This window comes from Cupressus sempervirens, chromosome 10 (assembly GCF_028749045.1).
Source record: "Cupressus sempervirens isolate cs-2001-9-10 chromosome 10, ASM2874904v1, whole genome shotgun sequence".
NCBI classification, from domain to species: Eukaryota; Viridiplantae; Streptophyta; class Pinopsida; order Cupressales; family Cupressaceae; genus Cupressus; species Cupressus sempervirens.
The window spans coordinates 265,582,661-265,608,521 of NC_143127.1; the positions used below are offsets into that span (position 1 = coordinate 265,582,661).

The following is a 25,861-nucleotide window of genomic DNA, read 5'->3' on the forward strand; positions in this document are numbered from 1 at the left end:
AGAAAATATCATCCGTGAAACCAGCTAATCTATTTTTTAATATTGATATTGGCAAGATGTGCTTATCCAAATAATGTCGTGTGCAACAGATGATTACAAAATAAACTATAGCAGATAAAAACAAGTTTGTAATAACAATGTTTCACCACTATTTGCAAAAGGTTTTTGAGAGGGAGGACTCAGAGACTTCTAATTACATAAAACTCTTGGAACAAACAAGCCTTTCAGAATCACAAATAAAAAATATGACCATTAGCTTCGCCAAAAAAATGTCTACATTGTCCACAGTGGAAATTTAACAACCGCGATCCACTCTGCTTCAACTAGAAATCTCTTGATTGTTATGGAAGTGGCAATATAGCCTTTGTTTACAGTGTAAATTGGATAAACCCTCTGGTATAGAATAATAACACCAATCATCACAGAGCTGTGTAACCGAAACGGCAATTTAGTGTGAACAGCTGGAGAAAGTCGTTTCCAAATTTACAATAATGTATAGAAAAGCTTTTGCTCAAGTTGCTGAACCATGTACTACTGTTAAGGAAACAAATGCAAAGAATCAGAATTGGAATGCACGTGCTGAAATGCGCTATTCAAATATTGGGCTCCACAAACTAACCATGTGAACAGCCAAACTACTTGAAGCAGACATGCCAAACACTTTACAATTGCTTCCAACTGGAATTCAAGCAATCTTCAAGATGCCAGCTGTATTCAGTTCAATATGTAAATGATAAAATGAATATTACAATATTTGAAATCACCAACTAACAAGCTCAACAGCCTAAACTTAGCTCCTTGCACCTGCACTAAAACAGCACCAATCAAAGCGTGCAGTTTCCATTAGGCATCCTGACTTGGTCACCGCATGACTAAAACTGTAACAGATTATTGTAAGGCTCCAAAAACAACTCAGTGAATGTATTTGCAAGGCCACTGAAATTTAGCAATCAAAATGTACCAGCAACATAAGATGATCTTAACCAGAAAAATATACAAAATATCATTATGATCACTACGAGGCAGTAATTCTGTTGGTTATAAACTTTGTCCTTGGGTCAACGAGAAGACCCTTTCCTCCATTCACCTCAAGATCATGCCTGCTCAAAAGTTTTGAAAAATCAGAAACTTTTGATCACTAAAAATAAACAATCTAATATGCATAGATATTAAATCCATAATAAACAATCAATACTTACTGAAATACAAAATCTGGAATAGTCAGCTGTTCCCTTGGCACATATCTAAATAATTGTAAAAGCCTTTCTACATAAACCACCTTTCGCCAGACCTGCAAAGATTTTAAGGAGGATTAAGTCTATAAATAATTCTAGAGTCAAAAAAACTCTGATGCTTGACCGAGATAAGAAACAACAGAATAGGTACTGCATGTCTTTATACCCTTTGGAATTATGGTCAATCTGTACTTCAATTCCAAACCTACCTCTCCGTCCACAAGCAGTTGCAAGGCCAAAATTGTAGCTTTCAACCCAAGGGTTGGATGGAGACAATAAATAGCCTGTAAAAATACAATGTGAAGAACCTATTTGATAGTTAGATATCATACAATGTGGTAATAACTCACTATCATGAACTTGAATTAGGACAGTATCATACTCTAGCTTCAGTGCATGTATAACATGCTTATTTAAAAGTCTTGCAAGAAAATATATATCAAACTCAAAGGCTGCCATAGAGCACATGAAAAATGAACCAGATATGTGCAAACTTTGGACTACTCTTACATGCAAATTACGCTTGTGCTTCCGACCAAGTATTTGCTCCAAACGCTTCATCCATCCTAAATCAGGCTGCCTGTAAATTGAGATGAAACGTCAGATGATAAAACTAGTTATTACCCACACAAAATATCTAACCACACTGTATAATGTGCAATTGATAAGTCATTAAATGCAGTGGATTTTATCATGAAACATGTAATAATCACATTTTGACCTATGCCTTACCCTTCCCTTGCATACAAGGGTTCTCTATGTACATTTCATTTATTACATTATATTCTATTGTACCAATATCAGAATATAGCATTTCCATTGCTTCTATCTAGTGCAGAAGGTTATTTGGTGTGTTACATCCCAATTTTTGACCTAGCTTGAAATATAGATGTTGAGGTTCACATGAAGTCAGTTGGCAGTTTAATTTGATATAATTTGGTGAAATGGTAAGATAGTTAGTCGTTATGATTTCAAGTGAAGATGACATAATAGTTGATCGTATTGCGAATTCATGGAATTAAGATGAAAGGTTAACTGTTAAGATTGTTTATTATTTATAATTTAATTATGAAGAATTCCTTGTAGGGAGCATGTCGAAGGGGTGAAAGCATTGTTAGAAAAGAATTAGGCAAGGCATCACCATCATTGGGCAGACAGATAAAAAGACCTAGCCGGAATATGTCTGTGGAACTACATGAGTTATTTAAATAAATAATTAAATTAAAAAATTTGGTTAAAATATATAAACATATCTCTAACGATTTTAATATATCTTTTATCATAATATTTTAATTAATATTTATAAACGTTTGCATTTATAAACTTAACCAAGATGATAAGATAATATAAAATAATATTAATGAATAAACTCTTCATCTTTCCTTTTCATTTTATTTTCCCTCTTTCTTTACGTTTCTTTTCAAACCGATTGAGTAAAATATTTGTGTATGAATCTTGTAAAGGCAAGGAAGTCGTAAGGTCGACTTGGAAATATTATATGTTTGCCTTGTTGTGTATCGGCACCATACGGATATCCAGCTTCCTATTTTCTATACAACTTCTCTGTGAATTTCTTTTGCTCTACTCAAAATGCATCACCTCGTCACCTTCGTTCAGAAAATTATCTTTTCCCAACTTAAAAACGTTTTCCATCTGCCATGGGATTGATAGCAGGGTTGGCGAATTTAATCAAGTGCAAGTCGAACTTAGTTTTTGGTCACGTAAGAGATATCAGATGCAACCCATAACCATTTATATTATGCTTTCAACAGGAATATTTTGGATTCAAAAATTCGTTCCTTAAGCTATCTGTATTATGGCAATGATTTAAGTAAAGGTTACTGTCGTTTTCCCTTTCTAGGTCTGTCGTTTTCCTCTTTTAATGTCTATGGTTTTTCTTTATGATATTAAGACATTGCTTGAAACAGTGTGTCAATTTCCATGTGATCATGTGACGCTGACCTATGTATTAAAGTTTGTCGTGCTTCTTATTCATATATAATCGAATACGTGAGGTTTGAAATTCTTTGAATTCATAAGAGGTTTTAGGCAATAAAGTTATCATCCAGTTGGATATCAGTAACAAGATATTAGGTCACCAAATATGTTCATATCGTTGATTGTCCCTTTATCCATAAATTGTCTCAAAATGATGAATGGTAATGCTATGAAGTTTAGAATCTAAATTCTTCCATTTATACTCAATTTGGTGATGAATATGAAATCATGAAAACCCAACGTAATGAAACCAATATAACACAGACTGAAATATGGTGGACAGTAATAGATTTATAGTTATTGGTAATTGTTCTTATATTATAAATGAATCTTGATTCTTTTGAGTGTATCAATCATGCAAATAAAAGATTGAAATGCTATGAAAGCTGTGAGCAATTAAATTTAGCTTAGAATGTTATACATTCATTCAAACCATACAAAGATGGAAATATTATCATAAATCCGAATACCATGGAATTCACTAGGCATTATGGTGAAGGGATGGAATTAATTAATTAGACATTCAATTTGAGGTCTTTCAAGAACATAATTATGTAATTACAGTTAGTGAAATGTTGGATGCATGTAAAACTGACAAAACCGATTGTTCAGAGAATCCCGAATACCTAGAACTCACCCGGTTGTGTAATCAAGAAGATGGGTGATGAGGTGTGAGAAAGCGATCATCAATAATAAGAATCAATATTAGTTATGACATATCAACATTTATCATTTAATATGAATTATTTAATAGCTCATGCACATTTATGTTATTGTGAACATCTGCTGCCAAGTCGTATGGCGTGTTGTATACCATGATGCCCAGTGGATGGTAAGATGTTCCCTGTCAATTTTGGGTAGGGAGGGCCTTTCTCGTTAGAGACCGTGTGGGGATATATTGTGGGCCGAGGTTAGGTGGTTAAGCGCCTGACAATGTTTCACCTCTCTGAAGATGGCGGATGTGCGTCATATAGAGATAAGCCATGCATTCAATTGTTTACTGGAAAACAGGTATTATCATTTTTATTTATGAGAAGGTAAGATTAAATTGAAGTATTTCACTGTTATCATCATTTTACTTCCATATATATGAATAACGAATATAAGTATATTTTCTAATCTTGAGATACTGTCACAGTTAAAGTAAATGATGTCCCAATTGATACAGTGGTACGTGATGCCCTACTTTAAAATATAGTGGTATTTATTTAAAATTATTATTTGAGTTTAAGATAGCGATTTGTAGATGATAGTCATCATATGAAATTGTTATAGTGTATTTGTGGACTAACCCGGGTGGTTGCAGAAGCATCCCTAGCTTGATTCGAACTCAGTATTCCGAGGTATGTGATTTTCAACTTTTGTAGTAATTTCATTTGATGGTAATTCAAGTTCTTAGTTAAGAAATTTTGTATAACTGTTTTTAACGGTAAATCTTATCACATGAACATGAATGATATAACTGTCTTCCTACGAAATGAAGTAGTAATTGTATTCCTTGAGTATGTTGAATGATAAATTAGACCCGGGAAATCCGGATGTTACATGGTGTTACAAAAGATACTTATTCATGTGGGTCCTTTTGCTCAATTGACCAAATTCATCACACTTTCTGAGGATCTGCTATGGGATCACTACACATTCATCATAGATATTTTCTACTTTAAGAATTTAAGTTTGCCAACAAACCTATACATTGTGAAAACTGCATGAACTGCATAGGCAAGCCTGTCACAAATCTTTAATTTGTAAAAGTAGGGTGCTGAGACCATGTGTTCACAACTTCACATGCTTGACAGGGTGTTTGAAATTTAGATAGGAATCTCCATGCAAATTGACTAACAATTTGTTAGTGTGGAATTGGAATTATCGATCCCAAAAAAATCAGCTTCCAAACTGTTGAAGGTAGAAGTTAAAACAAACCTTCTTCTCAATGGCCACACTAATCTTGTAAATGAAATTGGAATCTCTGATAGAGTCACACAATGAATAATATCAGTTTTACTCAACTGAGAGTCTGATATAAATATTGTTGTATCTTCAGATCTGATATCACTGTGATAGATTTGATCAATTTCCAATGTTCAGAATGATGTAAGGCACCTTTAGACACGACTGCATTGAACATATATTGCAGAAGGAAGTAGACTCAGTGTTGACTGCAGATTCGAGTACTTGACATGCAGTGGTAATTGATGCATTCTTCTCGAATAATGATTGCATATTAATAAGGAGGCAGAAGTTAGTTTACGTAGAGACATCTCTATGTGGCTATTGCCATGCAGGGTCATGTCCCTATGGGGACTTAGTCAACAAACAAAACACTAATATGCCTGCTAATCCGTATGCGAACTAATACAGAATATTTCTAAGTCTCCATTCATATTTGGGATGCCCAAGCATTACAAGGATATTGGGTTTAGTTAATACCAGTAGTAGATTTAGGGAACAAATTAAGATGTTCATCAATGTAATATTGTACGTGCCTTCACAGATTTTCATGCTTGTTCACTAAAAAATGTGCTATGGCATCTCTAACTATTAGTTTGCTTGAGATAAATCAGAAGTTCAATGGCCGCAATTATGGCAAATAGAAAGAACGGATGCAAACCATCTTTGAATATCGTGACATTGATAAGGTGGTTCTGGTTCAGCAGTCTTCTTAGCAGAGGTACTCTACTCCAGCTTCAGACGGTTGCAAGAAAAAGTACATTCAATGCAACTATTGCCACTTATGGGCACAAGAAGGTTGAATGTCAGAAGCGCTTAGCTGCCCTATCTAAGTGTACAGTGTGGAGCACTCTAAGCAAACACAATCTGCCTTTTATGTTTTTTGAAAGTTTCATGGTTTGGATAGATTAACCATTAAGGAAGGGTATTACGATAATAGATAGTTTCTACTATCTTTGTTTATTATCTAATGGTTATCTATTGTAATCTCCTATATATATTAGAAAGTTTTTAATATTTAGTTTCCTATTTCTACAATAGAATGTTTCTATTCTTTACGATCGTTTCCTAAGGAAATATTGTTCAATCTCTTGTATAAATTGATCTCTTGAACTCTTAATATTGAGCAAATATTTTCAATTACTTCGTAATATATATTTGGCTTCAATGGAACTCTTAGCAACTGCTGACTGCTTTTTGCTAAACCAAGATATCATGGCAGATCCAAGGTTAAAACAACATCTAGTAGTACTTTTACAGACGATAGAACTATCGGCCCAATCAGAATCTGTATAACCTTGTAGTTGAATCTCAACATGATCATATTTCAAACCAAATCTAATGGTGTTGCGCAAATATCTCAAGATGTGCTTGGCTGCTATGAGATGAACCTTCTTAGGTTAACACATAAATTGACTTAATGCATTTGTTGCATAACAAATATCACGACGTGTATTTACCAAATACATTAGAGATCTGATTATTTGTCTATAGTATGTTGGATCCGTAGATTCAGATTCAATTGCATCACTTTTAAGCTTATGAAGATTTGTTTCCATCGGTGTGGGTAAAGGCTTACAGTCGATCATTCCAAATTTGGTCAATATATCAATAGTGTATTTTCCTTGGTTTAGGAAGAAGTAGTTCTCCTTTTGCCATTGGTTTAGGAAGAAGTAGTTCTCCTTTTGCCATACTTCCAAACCCAGAAAATAGTGTAAAAGTCCAAGATCTTTCATCTCAAACTCAGCTGCAAGATCCTATTTGCATTTGACAATAAGATCCTCTTCTCCTGTAATTAGTAAGTCATCAACACATAGAACAAGAATTATCATATCATCATCTAATATTTTGAAATATATATTAGGATCAACTTTATTTTTGGAGTATCCTACTTTGGTGAGATAACTGTCTACCCTTTTGTACCATGCCATGGGGGCTTGTTTAAGGCCGTAGAGGGCCTTCTTTAATTTACACACACAGGAGTTCTTATCATGAATAATGAATCCTTCTGGCTGTTCTAAATATACTTCTTCATTAATAACACCATTCAACAATGCAGTCTTGACATCCATTTGATGTATCTTACAATATTTGGATTCTGCGATAACAATAATGGTTCTAATAGATATGTATCGAGTGACAAAAGCAAATGTCTCTTCATAATAAATTCCAGCCTTTTGAGAAAATCCTCTGGCAACGAATCTTGCTTCGTGTTTTTCAAAACTACCATCTAGTGCATGTTTAATTTTAAATAACATTTAAAGGAGACAAATGATTTGTCCTTAGGTCTAGGTACAATATCCCAGACATCATTCTTTAATATATATTATAGACTGATATTCTTCAATCATTGCATCTTCCCAGGCTTGACATGATAAGGCTTCTTCAATACTAGATGGTTCAAATTTGGTAAGTTCTGATACGAGGGCAACATAGCATAAATGACTTCTAGTTTTCTTACTTTCTCTAAAGATTTCATTAGATTCTAGATTGTTCTCTTCAATCATCTTTCTTGCCCGAAGTGACCTTTTCCTGCTATTAGGGATTTCAACATTTCAGGAATTTGAAGATAAGGGCTCATGATCTTCTGAGTGATTCTCCCTCTGATTCTCAACTATAAGGTTTTCATCTAATTCTGTGGTTGATTCCTCATTTGATTCTTCAATGTTTTTAGAGAGGCTATATGTAGTGCCTTCTTAAAACTTAACATCTCTGCTGACTTCAATAGATCCTTTTCCTAGAATGTAAACTTTGTAACCTTTGGAGGATTCGTTGTACCCAATGAATATGCCTTTCTTCTTAGAGGGTTCTAATTTGGATCTCTTTTCTTTAGGGATATGAATATATACAAGACATCCAAAAGTTCTCAAGTGACTTAAATCTGGCTTGTTCCCTGTAAAGATTTCTTCAAGAGTTGTATTTTCTGAGATTGAATGAGGGCATCTATTTTGGATGTATACAACAATATTTGAGGCTTCAACCCAAAATGAGATGTGAAGATTTTGATCCTGCATCATAGCTTTAGCTGATTCAATTATAGTTCTATTTTTTCTTTCTGCCACTCCATACTATTGTGGATTATAAGATACTGTATACTCCCTCTTAATCCCTACAGAGGTGCAGAATTTTTAAACTTCTCAGTGATGTATTCACCCCCATTGGCAGATCTTAGAGTTTTGATTTTCTTCCCAGTTTCGTTTTCAACTAGTGCTTTAAACTTTTTGAATTTCGATTATACTTTGTTTGATTCTTTAAGTTTTAGGAAATAAATCCAAGTTTTCCTGGAGAAATCATAAATAAAGATTGCATAATACAAACAACCTCCTATTGAAGGTACTGACATAGGGCTGGATAAGTTAGTGTAAATAGGTTCAAGTATAGTTTTTGATTTATGTTTGCTATGAGGGAAAATCCTTTGATATTTTTTCCTAGGGCACATCCCTTGCAAGTTCCAACATGATCAGATTTTAGACTAGGGAGGCCCGTCCCCAATTTTTGCAAAGCAAAAGCCAAAAAAGGTAAACAAAAAAACTTGAACATGCTGATTAAACTTTATGGCAGCCCTCGAGCCTTTGGGCATATTTAGATTTTCAAATTTTTATGATATTGTTCACTGCTAAATTTATATTTAAATATTTTTGTTCACATATTGATATGCATATTGACAATTGAGTACTGAAAATGGTTATTATTTCATAGATGACATTCAAATGGTGTATGTTAAGGTTCTATAATGGTTAAATGAGATGCTTTGTTCTTAGTTTCATATGAATGACATGTATATTTGCAAATTTTAGAGTATATTTTAAAATTCCCCTATATATATAGCCGTCCCTGTTTGCCGCCCCCCGTCCCCAAAATTGCCGTCTTGGAAACCTGTCCCGTTGTCCCCCATCATCCCCTTCCCAAAAGTTTGGGGGTAAATGGACTAAAAGCAATGAATCAACACACATTTTTTATTGTGAGCAACAATGGACAAATTATTGACCAAAACTTGCAATTTATACATCAACTCATAGGTTCTACAGTGAACAATCGGTGCAAACTTTACAACTTGTAGGCGAATTATTGGATGAGTAACTTGCCTACTGAGAAATAAGGATCACTTGCAGATGTAATTACATTGCCTGTAAGCATAGTTACACCACCCTGGGGGACGGGGGGACGGCGAAACGGGGGGACAGAGGGGCCTTAATTTGGGGACGGCGGGGGGACGGTAGGGGGACGGTGGTGGGGGGACAAGAGGGGTGTATATATCTATGCATATGGTATTTAAAAATGTTAGTTATGAAAATATGTATTGCAATATAGGATGTAAAGATGTAAAAGAGTGAATACTTGAAACATTGCATTGAATTGGAACATCGAACATTAAACATAAATAGTCAAATTTGCAAATACTAAATAACAGGATGTCCCCCATCCTCGATGGAGGTGGTGGAATCTAGTGGCACCGCTGGGGACGGGGAGACGGAGTCCCCAAGTCTCCGGTGCGTTGAAGTCTCCGAGACGTCGGGCAAAAAGGGGGGGGACGCGTCCCCGTGTTACTATGCCTGTAAGTTATATGTTTTCCAATGGCAGCGATATCATTCGTATTTATATTAAGGAAGAGACATGGGGAGACATGTCTCCTCATGAGACATGTCTATCCATTATTGTCTAATACACACACACACATACACACATATATATGCACTTTAGTCTCATACTTTATCCAACTAAAGCTATCAAACATCAACACTTCCTCTTAGCTAGAGAGGATAAACACATGACCATATATTACCTCAATGTAATATAAAGATATTAGGAGTAATGGCCTCCAAAATGTCAACTCATTTGACAGTCACCATGTACTCTTTGAGCAATGGCCTCTTGAACGTTGAGCTATAAGATATTCACCAAAACTGTGAGTAATGCCTCCTGAATGTCAACTCATTTGATACTCACCAAGATCTTTGTGTAATGCTCTCCTGAACATTAATTTGCATAACATTCACCATGTACTCAAAATGTTCACAAGGTATGTGCACGTGCATTCTCATAATGCTTACCATACGAACATCCACCATGAAAAGTATAATCTATCATGATCTTCATAGACATCATAAGATATCCATCATAATAAAAAACTCAGTTATTGTAAGATCGTCACCTTTCAATAAATTCTGTAAATATGAGTGATAATCATTTGGAAGTTGTCACTTCCTCATGATGTACATAGGGTGTAAGCCCATTAAAATCATCCAATCACACACATGAACTTTTTGACTCCCTCTAAATATCAATCTTCATAATTGCTCATCCAATGTTACCTTTGAAGAGGTGTCAAACTCCCTCTAAGTCTGAAATCAATCTCCCTTTTCCTGCAATAACATTCTAGAGAAATATCAAGGTAAATAACTCTCATTGTACCTATTAAAACAAAAATTAGAGAGAGACCACTATAATAATCAAAGACAATAATAATAATATCTCATATATATATATATATCATTGGTTATTTCTTCATAGACATTCTATAGTGATCGACATTATAAGAGAGACACTACTATAATAATCAAAGACAATAATAATAATATCTCATATATATATATATATATATATATATATATATATATATATATATATATATATATATATTCGCTTTATATTTCTTTATCATTGGTTATTTCTTCATAGACATTCTTTATCCAATGTTACCTTTGAAGAGGTGTCAAACTCCCTCTGAGTCTGAAATCAATCTCCCTTTTCCTACAATAACATTCTAGAAAAATATCAAGGTAAATAACTCTCATAGTACCTATTAAAACAAAAATAAGAGAGAGACTACTATAATAATCAAAGACAATAATAATAATATCTCATTAATATATGTATATATATATATATATTCACTTTATATTTCTTTATCATTGGTTATTTCTTCATAGACATTCTACAGTGATCGTTGTGCCTTCTTTTTGTCCACATAGCTTTAAGGGTGACACCTGTGTATTAATAATATAAGTCTCTTGTATACATGATACTTCTTTGTTCATTCCAAATAGTCATCTGCTAACTCTATTCTGGCCCCAACTACGAGATCAATACCTTCTATGCACAACAACCACATCTAGCAATCACATAATTCCGTAAGTCTAGTTCAAACATACCAACTTTGTTGTAATTCTCTAGGTGAAATGTGAAACCAATTGAGGTTGCATTGTCTTTCTCTTACAATTTTCTTGGCGGATTCATCTATTATTTCCATACTCCATAAGTAACTTCTTTTCTCCATTAATTCCCTTGTTATCGTGAATAAAGTTTGATGCTACATGAGTTTCAATCTTGCATAATTTTGAATGAAAGTTCTTATCTACTACTTCCATATTCTAAATCATTATCTGTATCTGACTTCTACAATTCTATACGCATCTTTGGTGCATTCTCTTCCTACATAATTGATCTTGGGTCTAATGGTATTGTCGTGCATTGTTGGATCATCTCCAAAAACTTTGTTAATTATATTTATGATAGCCGATTTCCTCGATGCTGCAAGCAAGAATCGATTCCCATATTCTTCCATCACTGCTGGTGTTGTCCAGTCTAATACATATCTCTATGAGGTCACTAGTTGAATATTGTTGCTTCTAAACAACTTACATGTGAATTTGGCTTGCATTGAATTGTCAATGTTGTTTTTCCAATCCACAATGATAGCACCACATTCGGGTTGACCAATATATCCATAGCCACATCGATGTTCCCAAACCGCTGGTGGGTGCTTAGGACAAAAGACTGTATAGTCAGCAGGAGCGTTTGGTACCACTGAATGATTAGGGAAATGATATACATCACCTATAATGTTTACAGTATATTAAATCTTCCCTTCTCGATGATGACCACATGATGGAAGTGGTTGTCGCTTGGTGTGGGAGCTGCAATCAATGTGATGGTATAGTCCTTTTGGCAAGCATCTGCAGTATATGGAATCCTAGCCCCAAATATTTATCTGTCACATGGACCTTGTTTAGTGGTGCAGCATTATTGGTTACCGTGCCTTGCCATAGGTTCTACTTTCCATGTCTTGTTCCTTTGCATGTACGTGGATTCCTATAGATGTGGCAATAACTCATGTTCTTTATTTATTGATTTTTTATTTAATTTACATCTGCAGTAAGGCTCTGATACCATGTTGAGAAATGAGGATCGCTTGCAGATGTAATTGCATTGCTTGTAAGGTTTATGTTTTCCAATGGCAGCGATATCACTCTTATTTATATTAAAGAAGAGACATGGGGAGACATGTCTCCTCATGATACATGTCTATCCATTATTGTCTAATTAATATAATAACAAATGATTATTTAATAATATATATATGCCCTTTAGTCTCATAGTTTATCCAACTGAAGCTACCAAACATCAACATTGCCTAGTCATCAATCTTACAAATACACGAGTTTTAAATACCATAATGAACCACTAAAACAATTCTATAATATCGATAATGAATGCCAGTAACATGCTTTTTCAAATTGAAAAATTCTACCATGTTTCAAGCTGGTAATAGATTTAAAAAGAAAGACGCAATCACATATTTTAGAAAGCTAGCATGCATTGCGTTTCTCTAGAATAATTCTTAAGTTAGATCAGCCTATGGTGGCTATTTTGTTAGATATATCTTTTTCTAGCACATTTGGATACACTTCAGGTTCCTCGTTCCATAGTATATGACAATAATTCCAAGTCTGTCAGACAATCTTAGCAAACTCTAAGGGAAGTGCTAAATACTCAAGTAGATAGATCAAAAGTATTTAATCATCATTCCTGAGAATTGAGATGATAACATGGTGTACACACAACATGTCTACGATAGAGTGACACAGTACTACATGAGATACAACATTTCAAGTATTTTATGAAATCCAAACTACAACACTTCTTTAACTTTTCTTTTCATGTTCCATAATTTCAGAAACTATTGTACAATCTAGGGAATTAGATGAAGCAAAGAAGTTCATCCAACACATTCAACAAGTGCAGGATCAAGTTAATAGGTTTTGACTAGCTAACAATGGAAATACAAGTAAAATCATATTTTGCATCGGAAAACACAACTCTCAGATCAGTGACAATGTCTGGTTGCATCTATATCCAAAAAGCTATTCCAATGTCCTTGCCACATGATCAAACCACTGCAATATGGTCCTTACGTTTTAAACTGTACTTTGCACTACTGGTGAGGCTGAGAATGCATCCATCCTAGGTCTTCTTACATAATTGGGCATGCATCATATGTTAAATATTAGATTAACCAAAATATACTTAGCACCTTTGTTTGAGCCTTTTTCTGTTCAACATCCTCAGGATTCAGAACAGACCAAGCTCTTCTAATTTGTGAAGACAAGATTGCATACTGATACAGATCAAGCTAGTTGGTATGAGGAACAATTTTTACTGACTCCAAATCTACTTTCCTCAATTGGATAGCCACGCAATGGGACAATTTGTTTCAAAGGAATGGGAATACTTGACCACACACATGTGACTTCCAACAATTTGTGACCACTATGTAGCTCACAAACTTCACAACATTTCCAAGAATTTCTGTGAAGTGCATTGATCTTGTCAAGCTCCACATGAACAGGAAGGCCAAGACTCTGACAAAAAAAAGATTCAGGTAATTGTCCAAACAGTGACTTAATCAAAGAGGTCAAGAAATTGTATAGACATGTGTTTAGCACATCAATAGTTCTTGAAACTAACCATCTCATGACTCATCAGTTCTATCAAGTCGATCATTCTCAATGCCAAGCAATCAATCTCTGGATTCACCCATGTGTATTCATAGTGTTGATTTCTAACTTAAGTATTGCTAGCATATATATGTTACCCTATTTGTGAAGAAAAAGTGAGCAAAGTTTTCCATCCTTTATTCTCTTTGAAAGTATAGTAACGCTTCTGCATTTGTTGTTCCTGTTTGCATTGAATGTTCAGTATAACTCACAAGCTGGCTAGCTAGACCCAACCTCCATAAAACACTTGGGCATATCAAAGATTAAGAACTGAATTGCATTATAATTAGCATAGACTCTGACTTGTTGAGATTGCAAACTCCCATCCTACTTAAAAAAGCTTGGTCTGTGTATAACTATAGTACCAAAGCTGATAACTCAGCTCCAATGGAATGGTTCCATCTGAAGCAGCTGTGAGAATTAAGTTCCAATGTAAAGTGGAAACAATATAACAAAATTGTTGAGATTGCAAATTTTTAAACTGAGAGCAAGGTAGGGTCCTACGACAAATCAACATCACATTTCCCCTTTGATATTCAAGAAATGATTGCTTTTTTAAACAGTTTCATCGGATAAAATCATAAATGAAATAAAAAAGAGCACATATGAATTTGTCGAACCTGATTCAGTTAAGGATAGGAAAGAGAGAATAAAATAAAAATGTTAACCCATCCACACAAAACACCATACCAACCTAGTACACAAGAATTCAAAGCATTGTCATGTAGCATTCAACATCAACCCAAACTCCCAATACTGACATTCTTCTGTCGTAATATCAGATAAGAGAAATAATAATGCACATGCATATGTATCTGGTTGAACAATTAAAAAATTAGCCATAACTTTCGAACAGAAATGTATTTAGCATATAATTTCTTGTAGATATGAACAGACAAAACTCACAATTGCAAAGCTGCTGCCGAGTGAAAATATACAATTGTATAAGGTTTCTGTATTAGAGGTTCAAATTCCTACACAGAAAAAAATGAGGCGGCATTAATTATTCAAATTCAGTCCAAGAGAGCCAATCAAAGATCTGCTAATCCACAAACTAGTAAAAGAACCCAATAACTATTTGATTTGAATAAGTTATGAAATAAAGCACAAGCTTAATTTTCACTTCTCAAAGATTACAAAAAGATTCACAGCAGAAAAAACCTTTTCCTTTCTATGTTTTCAAGCACTAAATTGTAAATTGTTGTATCAAAGATTTTAAATGTCTTGTACCTATAAATTTAAATCCTGATCACTTAAGAGAGAAGGCACATAATTCCTCTTTGGCAAAGAGTATAACATAGTTCAAGTTGTTCTGGAATAGTTGATAAAGTAGTTCAAATTGTTCTTCAACAGTTGAATGAGTTCCTTCAACCTAATGTTTCAACCACAGTAGAATCCATTTACACAGTATTGTTAAGAGTGCTTATGGATTCAATTTACTGTAAGTTTAAACAAGAAAAATTGTGTAAAATCTTGGGAAAGTAAAACTAATATAACATTTGTAAAAATAGAGACACAACTGATTTGTCATACTGTCAGATATATTGGATAACAATAAAAAGTATTGTATTAATGGGGCTGTGGCCAAGTGGTGAGACATTGGGTTCTCATGTGGAGACCAACATTCGCTTCTCCCCAAGGACAACTTAGTACCTGAACAGTTCGTTGAAGTGGTAGTTCCATATTTGTTGGTAGAATACAACATAGGCATACAGCTGATGCAGCAATAAAAAGGAGATGAGATGAGGTGTTGATACCTAAAGGGTGTTAATGAAATGAGAAAATATGGCAGCAAGGAACTACAACATTCAAGCATCAATAAAATGATTTCCTACATGCTGTGAGGGAAATGAAGCCCAATTTAAACCCTTATACTCAATTACTTGAAAAAACATAGCAATAAAAAGAGCCAATGATAAAAAGAAAGTAAGGTTTTAAAAGTGTACTATTTTACTTGAGTGGCTTTACATAGGGAAACAAAGGACCAGTTCTAAAATAGTAAATCTTGCTATCATGGAGCACTGTTGTAGGGGCAGCCTAGTTTTTCTTACCTAAACAAAACCTAGCTTATTAATAAAAGACCCTCATTAATGTCTAAGAAATAGTTCTAAAACAAACATTAAACAGTCAGCCCCTAAAACACTCGCAGATCAATTGGCTTCTTTGGCATTGTTGAGTTTGTAATTAAAATCCTTTTACAATTGAACTTTCTGAAACTTTGAAATGACTGTTTCACCTCAACCTTTTGGTGGCACAGGCATGTTTATTCAAATAACACAGATTGCCAATGCATCTTTGCTTTCAACAAACAACTATCCAATAGGAAAATGTTCTTTCTCACCCATGTTCTCATGTATGTAAATGCTGCTAAGTTTATCCCTCTCCTATTTGTTGAGTTTTTGCTTACCTCCAAGATTTTCTTATATTGATTGTGAAATTCAGTCCCAAGATTCCCAAACCTCTGCCACATCATTTTCTTTCATATCACCACCATTATATAATCAGGGTATAGATGATATGAAATTAAATATCTTGCCTAGCATCAAATAACTTGCTCTTTTCCTGAAGGCCTTAACTGCTGATTCAGGAAGCCCAATCATCAAGTTATACAACTGTATTATGTACGGGCCATGTTTAACATAGATAATATATTTAGATATACAAATTAACTAATTCTCTATAAGAATAAATTTGACTAATCGATAATTTTCAATATTACAAATAAAACTATTAAATAAGGCATATTATATATAGGAAAATTAATTGTTAGGATACCATTGACTTAGTCAAATATATAAGATAGAGTGTACTAAGTACACATGGTATATTACTTACCAAATATCATAGTCGAAACCTCATTTCTAGCCAATGGTCGTGTACGATAAACTAAGCGAAGTGAATATGGAAAAAGGTTGCAACTCGTGATCATATCTATTACAAAGAGAGGGCATATAAAAACTGAAAGGGTACATGTACAAAGCAGAAGATAATGATGGAAAAAGGAAGAAATCATATACATACGACATTACACCACCCTTATAAATGCATGTGACAGAAGGTACGCTGACCCAGGTGACTAGGCATTGCCCACTTGGGAATTAAGTGTGCTCACTGGGATGATCGGCATTGTGGATCAGAAAAGGAGAAATAAATTGGGGGCCTTATAGGCTCAAATTGTTGAAGATTTCCACGTAGATCACATCACATCAGCTAAGTAAAAGAAGCCCTCAAAGGGAACGTGGACTTACAATATGTGGAAAGTATATAGAAGATGGGGGACATGGAAGACCACTAGTGTTAGAATCTGAAAAGATTAATAACCCAGAAAACTAGTGCAAAGAATAAATATCTAAACTATGAATGCAAATGATACAAAATCAAAATAGCAACACAGAGTTAGTCTCCAAGAAAGTAATGCAAATGCTAGAAGCAAAATAGCATTAAGAGGATGCCAAAAAACAAGAGATGCAAATACAAGCCAGGTAGCATGCTTATATAGGCTAGGAAGAGGGAGGAGGTGGCAACACCAACTAATGAGGAGCAACCATCTATCGGACTAAAGATAGCAAAGTATCTTCCCAAGATAGCTAATGGATGCTTACATGTAGGAAGGTGACACCTCACAACCATTCACCTAATAAGACATGCTTTATTAACCTAAGCGAGATTATTAAAAGTGTAGGAAAAACCTAGCAAAATAGGAAAAATAAAAAACTACACTAACAACTAGCACTAAGGGGTACGTGGAGTATGATCCTACAACACCACGTTGTGCATGTAACAATAGTAATCAATGCAGCAGGTACATATACAAATGGGTTTTGAGTGGACCCCATAAAAAAAAGGTATTAAGGCAAGTCATTTTATTAAATGGAAAATATTACCATTAAGCATATTTTGTTTTATAAATGGGAATATGGTAGTATTAGTAATATACTTGTACTTAGAATGAATATTGAACATTTATATCAAGAGTACATGTAATGAAGCAAACATCATATAATAATAAATATATTATTGTTGATGATAAGGATCAATTTCAACTATTACCATTATTACAAATAAAAACTAGAAATAAACGCTTATCTTTAATTATCCGATTTACAATGTGATGAAGTACACAAATTTAAGTCTAATTAATATTGCTAATAAATTGTGGATAAGTCTATAAGAACCGTTATATTAGTTATGTAGTGGACAGGGAGTGTAAATTGCTCACATTGGGAAAAGAGCACCCCACGTAGACCGTGTCCAAATTCGAGCAGCTGTAAATCTACCATCCATTACCTGATCTGATATATGGGGAATATGGATGTCATCCAGAATTACTACTAGAGTTTAGTGATGATACCTACAAGTTGGTTTTAAATATGATTAATTACATCAAGATTCGACTTCTGGAGAACCTCTTATTTTTCCAGATCATTCTAAGCCAACCCAGTAGAAGGGGTCATTACATATCACCTATTCTTTTGTATCCAATGAAACCATCATATTTAGGAGCTCTAAAAGGCCCTCAAAGAAATATATGCCATCAAGCATTCTGTATTCTATCTCCAAGATATCTTCCTTTTTCTGTTTTTTATGGGCCTGTTTATGACTCATCAACGGTTTGCATACCTTGGTCCAAACCTGCTTAATCCATTACTGAGCATTTGTCCTATATCCAACCAATTGATCCACTTGACTCCTTTGGATGACATTCTCTATCTCCATCAATGTTGATTGAATCTTCAACAAGTCACAACTCACCAAAACTTGGTAGACCCATTTCTGACTTGGACTCAGTTAAGTTTTAATAGTAGATTACTTATATAAGACAAATTTCATTTGTAATAAATGAATTTGTATAGCACTGTGAAAGCATTTGCTATTAATATGAAAACAATTACAATATTGCATGAAAATGTGAATAAAACCTTAAGCCTTCCTCTTCTTTATGTTATTCTATCTCTTTAAGTGTAAAAATGAGCCAAAATGGATAGGTTCAAATGAAAAAGATTCAGAATTTTTATACCCATTCAAAAAATTCATCTTGTGTTACAATATTTTAAACCAAAACCTTGCCATTTCTTTATCATGAGTCATACTCATCAATGCTGTTTTTGTCATTTCTAGTCAGAATATTTGCAATGTCGTATGAAGCGAAAAATTTTAAAAACCAAAACTTCACTCTGGTATGGAAAAATGATGGCGAGGCCTATGTGAAGAGGTGCATAAATGTCAGGAAGTGCAAATGTTGCTCGGTGTGTGAGCATGTTCCCTTGCAAAGACACAATTTTTCACAGAATAATAATGTTGCCTAATATAGAGGCAGGTACCTCTCTCAAGGAATGGAAAGATTTTGACAAAACAAAAGGTTCTCCTATAATAAGGTGTTTAGGAATATAGATCAGAGGAATTGTGAATTTTATCTTAGTTCTTCCAATTATCAGACTGAATTACACTGAATTCAATGTTTGTTGTATACAGATTGAAGTTCTATTTTAGACCCTGGTAATGTCTTTCATATATATTTAAAGTAATGCTGTAGACAGCTATTGCTCCAGAATATTTCACAGTGATGTAGTTAATCTTTAATGATACTCCAGAGATGAAAATGATGCTATTGATATTTTGATATTTAACTGAGATCACTGTAGTAATTATAAAGATCGAGTGCTGGTATTAGTACTGCAGATGATTGATATATGTTCCCAGCAGCGATCATTTTGAGATATAAATAGTATTTGAAGAGTCACACATTCTGTAGGGGCATGACACTACATGGCCCAGCGTAGTCATGACCCTATGTGGGTGTGACCCCTGATAACTCCAAGCATCATCTCTTAATAATCCCCATAATACAATCGATGAAACATCACAACTCACGTTACTGTCCCACGTCAGTATTAGTATGGATGCCGATTATTATATCTGCCTCAAGATGGTGATAATATGGACAATGGTGGGAATGGTAAGTCAACAAGTAACTCAGTCAGCCACAAATCATCATGAGTATTTTAATTATTAATTCAAATAAATATAATTGTGTGTGTGTGTGTACACACACGCGCCCGCGGGCGTGTCTATTCAAATATCAATATATATAATTTTATATTATATTTAATTTAGATTCACAGTTAATATATAATCCGACTAAAGCTACATTTTTAACACTCCCTCTTAGCTAGGGAGGATTAAGGATATTACCATCAACTCAATATGGTGCTCTGGAACAGCATAACCATATAACCAAGATGCAACATGAATTTCCATCCATATGAGATTCATCACTCTTATATTCTCATGATGTGTGTTGGCATCAAGTCCATGATGCCTACCAAGAAAATATATCATATCCTAGAATGATATGTGTTATTTGATCCCCAGGACTGAAATTAAATGTATTCCATCAGAATAACAAGCGGCTATCATGATTTGTGGGACAGCAACTGAGTGTAGTCCATCATGATATTTGGTCAAACCATTAAAAAGATCGTCATCTTACAATGGCAACCTTAATAAAGAAACACAAATGGAAGATCGTCACCTTTCATGAGATTTTACACATACACATGTAGTAACTCACATGATAGTAAATATAATTATATATTAATTTAAACATAATTGAGATTCAATCTCAAAAGAAGACAATTGCATTTTAATCATACCAAATTAACCTCTTAAGTGCTCCACTTTTAATTTTGAGAGAGGCTTGGTAAGAATGTCTGCAGTTTGTTCATCAGTGCTGATGTAGTCTAACTTTATGACATTTCTTTCCACCATATCCTTGATGTAGTGATAGCGGATCTCGATGTGCTTTGATTTGTTGTGAAAGACAAGATTTACTAACAGTTTTATGCAACTTTGATTGTCGCAATGTATAACTGTAGGGTTCAAGGATTTTCCAAATAATCCAACCAGTAATTTCCTTAACCAAACAACTTTTCGAGCTCTCATAGAGGCTGCGATGTATTCAACTTTAGTAGAGCTCTGAGAATCTAAGGATTGCTTCATGTTGAACCAAGACATCATTCCTGACCCTAAGCTAAACCAACATCTAGTAGTGTTTTGACAATCAATAGAGCTGCCGACCCAGTCTAAATCTGAATACCCGTGTAGATGTATTTCAACATTGTCATACTTTAAGTCAAAAACAATAGTGTAGGCAAGTATCTCAAAATGTGTTTAGCTGCCATAAGATGAATTTTCTTTGGTTCACACATCAATTGACTCAATGCATTTGTTGCGTAATAGATGTTAGGACGAGTATTCACCAAATACATTAATGAACCAATAATTTGTCGATAAAGTATGGGATTTGTTAATTCTGAATGAGATGCATCACTTCTAAGCTTGTGAAGATTTGTCTCCATTGGTGTAGATATTGGTTTACAATGCGCCATTCCAAATTTGTTCAAGATGTCAATAGTATTTTTGCCTTGATTTAGGAAAATGTAGTTCTCCTCTTGCCATACTTCCAGTTCCGGAAAATGGTGCAACAGACCTAGATCTTTCATATAAAATTTAGATGCAAAGTCACATTTGCATTTTGCAATGAGATAATCTTCCCCTATAATTAGTAAATCATCAAAATAGAGAACAAGAATTAAAATGTCACCATTTGATACTTTGTAGTATATATTTGGATCCGCTTCATTTTTGGAGTATCCCAACATGGTAAGGTAATTGTCTATCCTTTCATACCATCCCCTGGGGGTTTGTTTAAGGCCATAGAGAGCTTTCTTTAATTTACACACATGAGAGTTCTTGTCATGGATGACAAAGCCTTTAGGTTGCTCTAGATATACTTCTTCATCAATAATACCATTTAAGAATGCAGTCTTCACATCCATTTGATGTATCTTCCATCCTTTAGATGCAACAATGACGATTATACTTCTTAGGGAGGTATATCGAGCAATAGGGGCAAATGTTTCTTCATATTCAATTCCAGCCCTCTGAGAGGACCCTCTAGTGACAAATCTAGCCTTGTATTTTTCAATACTTCCATCTGATGCATGTCTAATTTTGAATAGCCATTTGTAGGAGACAACTAATTTGTTCTTGGGTCTAGGCACGATGTCCTAGACTTCATTTTTCAAGATAGATTGGAATTCCTCACTCATAGCATCTTTCCAAGCCTGCCTTGTTAAAGCTTTTCCAATATTTGATATAGGCCTTGTTATATGTTGAGATGCTCCACTTCAATTATCCAAGTATTCTTGGTAGTGGCCAGTTCACTTGATAAGGCTAAGCAAAACATTAAATTTTCAGCTTCCTTGACTTCAGCTATGGAGGCATGAGCTTTGTTTCTCTCCAGGCAGTACATGGCAGTGTGTTTGAATTTGTCACATTTGAAGCATTGTATTTTAGACATCTCTCTCCTATCAAAGGTTTGTTAGGTGTTATTTTTTCCCCTTTTTTGTTTGAGATTTCTCTTCTTCCTATTATTGTTTGTATTTATATGCAGGGCTTGTAATTTTTCCTCTTTATTTAGACTGATTCCTCTTGTAATTAATCTTAAGTCTTCCTGAGTGCAGTCATTCTTTAGTTGATCAAATTTAGGGAGTTCAGGCCATGCACTGATACCTTGAATAAACACTTCCCATGATGTTGGTAACCAATTTAGAGCTATCAATGATAATTCTTTTTCGTCTACTTGATTTCCAATAGTTGATAGTTGATCCTTTAGCTCCGTAATTCTTATAAAGTATGACATAATTGTTTCTCCTTTATTCATTTTGATACGAAGGAGTTGATGTTTTAAGGTGAGAACCCTGCTAGTATTCTTAATGTTATATGTATTTTTAAGAGTCATGAACATTTGTTAGGCAGTTTCCATTTTTGATATAACTAGTAGTATATGATCCTTCACTGCATCTATAATGATTTCATGACTTTGTTATTATGCCTTTTCCATGTAGTCTTATCTGGTTCATTGTCTGGCATAGGAATTGTGCATTTTATTTTAATTCTTCTTCAAATTCTCAGACTGAATTATACTGAATTCAATGTTTGTTGTATACAGATTGAAGTTCTATTTTAGACCCTGGTAATGTTCATATATATATATAAAGTATTGCTGTAGCCTGCCATTGCTCCAGGATATTTCACAGTGATTTAGTTAATCTCTAATGATATTACAGAGATGAAAATGATGCTATTGATATTTTGACATTTAACTGAGATCACTGTAGTAATTATAAAGATCGAGTGCTGATATTAGTATTGCAGATGACTGATATATGTTACCAGCAGCGATCATTTCGAGATATAAATATTAGTTGGAGAGTCACACCCTAGGTAGGGGCATGACTCTACATGGCTTGGGTCACATTAGGTCATGACCCTACGTGGGTGTGACCCTTGATATCCAAGCATTGTCTTTTAATAATACCAGTGAAACATTACAACTCACATTACTGTCCCACGTCAATATTAGTATGGACGGTGATTATTATATCTGCCTCACGATGGTGATAATATGGATGATGGTGAGAATGGTAAGTCAGACTTAACAAGTAACTTAGTCAGTCGAAAATCATCATGAATATTTTAATTATTAATTCACACACACACACATATATATTCAAACATCAATACATTAAATTTTATATTATATTCAATTAAGATTTGCAGTCAATATATAATCCAACTCAAGCTACATTTTTAACATCAGGCACATGCTTCATCATAGGAAGACATCAAGGTTTCAAGAGACTTCATTTTGAATAATGCAACTCCATAAAAATGCATGCTCATCATGGAAGGCTGACCAAAGTCCACCAAACTCACTTCATCATAGGAAGACATCAAGGCTTCAACAGACTTCATTTTGAATAATGCAACTCCATATAAATGCACGCTCATCGTAGAAGGCTGACCAAATTCCACGAAACTCAAAACTGCACCCTTAAATGGATACAAATTTCTAAAGTTGCATTGCTATACATGAGCACGTGTTCTATAAAGAGACAACAGGTTTAATAAAACAGAAACAGTGCATTTATAGTCTTAGGCTAAACAAAAAACGAAAAAAGCAAAGTTGATGTGCTATTTATAGGCAAACTTGAAAACAAACAGAAGAAATAAACAAAAGACTTGCCCATAAATATATTTTGATTCTTACTATTTATTGTTCCATGGTTCTCAAGGGTTTGACAATTCTAGTGACAGATTTGCAACGATTTTGTGCAAAAGGACCTAGTTTTCTACATTGTAGGTGAAAGATTTCAATTGAAAGAATCAGATTTTAAGAAACTTTTCTCAGCACCTAGGGTTTGGAGTCAATTGTAAGTCATCATCAACATTTTTGAACAATTGTTCCTATTCTTCAAGGTTGCCTAAAACTTAGTTAGATCAAGTCCATTATTTTTGTGACTTTTTTCAAACAGTTGTTAAAGTTATTTATTACTGTTTAGTCAGGTTGTCAGTTGTCCAAAGGAATGATATCATCAGTACATAACAGCAGTCAAATTGGCTAATTTAAAAAGGACTTTTTCTGTCTTTATGATTGGATTTTCAATTGATTAACAGCTGCATTCCTTGTAGTCGCTTTGTGGTAGCTATAGAAGAGTTTTAAATTTTGCTCAGTTATTTGATCATGTCATAAACAAAATTGCATTCCATACAAAATAATCATTCCATCAATCCTAGAATTTCAGACAAGTAGTTTCCTTTTCAAAGCAAGGATATCCGTCACTTTTGGTGACCAAATATCTTGCAATCAAATAAACTGTTCAATGCCATATGTGAATGTGCAAGAATTTGATTTGAAAGAAAATATAAAAGATGGGAGTTAAACGGCAATGTTATGGGATAGTGGTCTCATAATCTCTAATTGAAGCAACTTATTTCCTTACTCCATCTAAAGTCAAGAGCTAATTATCCAGGTGTCAAATGGGTTTAATTTAGTCAATGACCAAGTAACTTATCATACTTGACAAGGGTTCAATAGATAGTAAATTTTCTTTGCTAATTTATGAGGAGACTCCAAAAATTGATCTTGAAGAATGTGAAAAGATTTGGGATAATAGTATCCTTCGAAGTAATGAGAATCAGATCGGAATCGGCAAGACCGAATCGAATCGTGAATCGACCATGAATCGGAATTGAATTGGCAAATTAAAAAAACCCTTGAAATTTATTTAGTAACTTATTTCATAAACCCTTTATCGCTGATTTGATTCACTGATTCACAAAAAATCGTTTGGCTTGAATGAAATCACGTGAATCACCGTGTTTCTTGGAAGAATGGTATCCTTAAATGTCTCAAGGGGGAAGCTTCTTTTGATTATGCTGTTAAATCTATGTGAAAAAAACATACAATGAAAAATTTTCCTAAGTAATGCAGATTAATACATTGCTTTGAAACAGTGGACAACTCCTTTCAGGGAAAAACTCTACCATCAAAGAGAGGTTTAAAAATGTATTAATATTCTACAACAAAATCCATTATGAAGTACTCTTTTTTCATTCTTAGAGAATTCCGACATCTATGTACCTGTAAAATATGATATGAAACTACTATAGAACAATGGGAGAGAAATACCACAAATGGTTTCCTAAAACAATTTACCAATAAACCATGGTAAAATGCAATAAACTCCTACCTCTAAAATAAATAGAATCTCTCAAGAAGAGTAACTCCCAATGAGCTATGAATATCAGGAGTAATGTCTATACTAGTAATTGATATCATACTTGATTTGTAACTCCTCCATAATGGCACAGATCACCAAATAAGCATCCAAATTCACCTCCATGCTATTTATCGCATAGATTAATTAATTGATGCACACAGACAATGAATAAGAACAGCAACAGCTGTACTCCTTTTTCGCATATGCCAACAGGTTACATACAGAGCATAACATGATTTACAAGGATCCCAGACGGGGTATAAATACTTTCCGC

The 25,861-nt window shown here is 34.2% G+C and overlaps 1 protein-coding gene across 6 annotated transcripts in view; it reads right to left on the bottom strand.

The window, feature by feature from the left end:
- Positions 1–222: 222 nt before the first annotated feature.
- The window catches only part of LOC149533654 (appr-1-p processing enzyme family protein), a 158,236-nt gene continuing 132,597 nt past the window's right edge, over positions 223–25,861 (bottom strand). For 2 of the 6 annotated variants that reach the window (XR_016357942.1, XR_016357944.1), the window contains 6 exons: positions 14,867–14,934; positions 1,746–1,815; positions 1,445–1,519; positions 1,200–1,291; positions 620–1,100; positions 223–534 (listed from right to left, as the gene is read on the bottom strand). Coding sequence is in view for 3 of the 6 variants with exons in the window: in XM_089806955.1 (XP_089663081.1) it covers positions 1,016–1,100; positions 1,200–1,291; positions 1,445–1,519; positions 1,746–1,815; positions 14,867–14,934 (390 nt within the window). In the remaining 3 variants the exon portion in view is untranslated. Of the gene's footprint in view, positions 1,101–1,199; positions 1,292–1,401; positions 1,520–1,745; positions 1,816–14,866; positions 14,935–25,861 lie in introns of all 6 variants that reach the window. The other 4 variants (XM_089806955.1, XM_089806957.1, XR_016357943.1 and 1 more) reach the window with 3 other exon arrangements.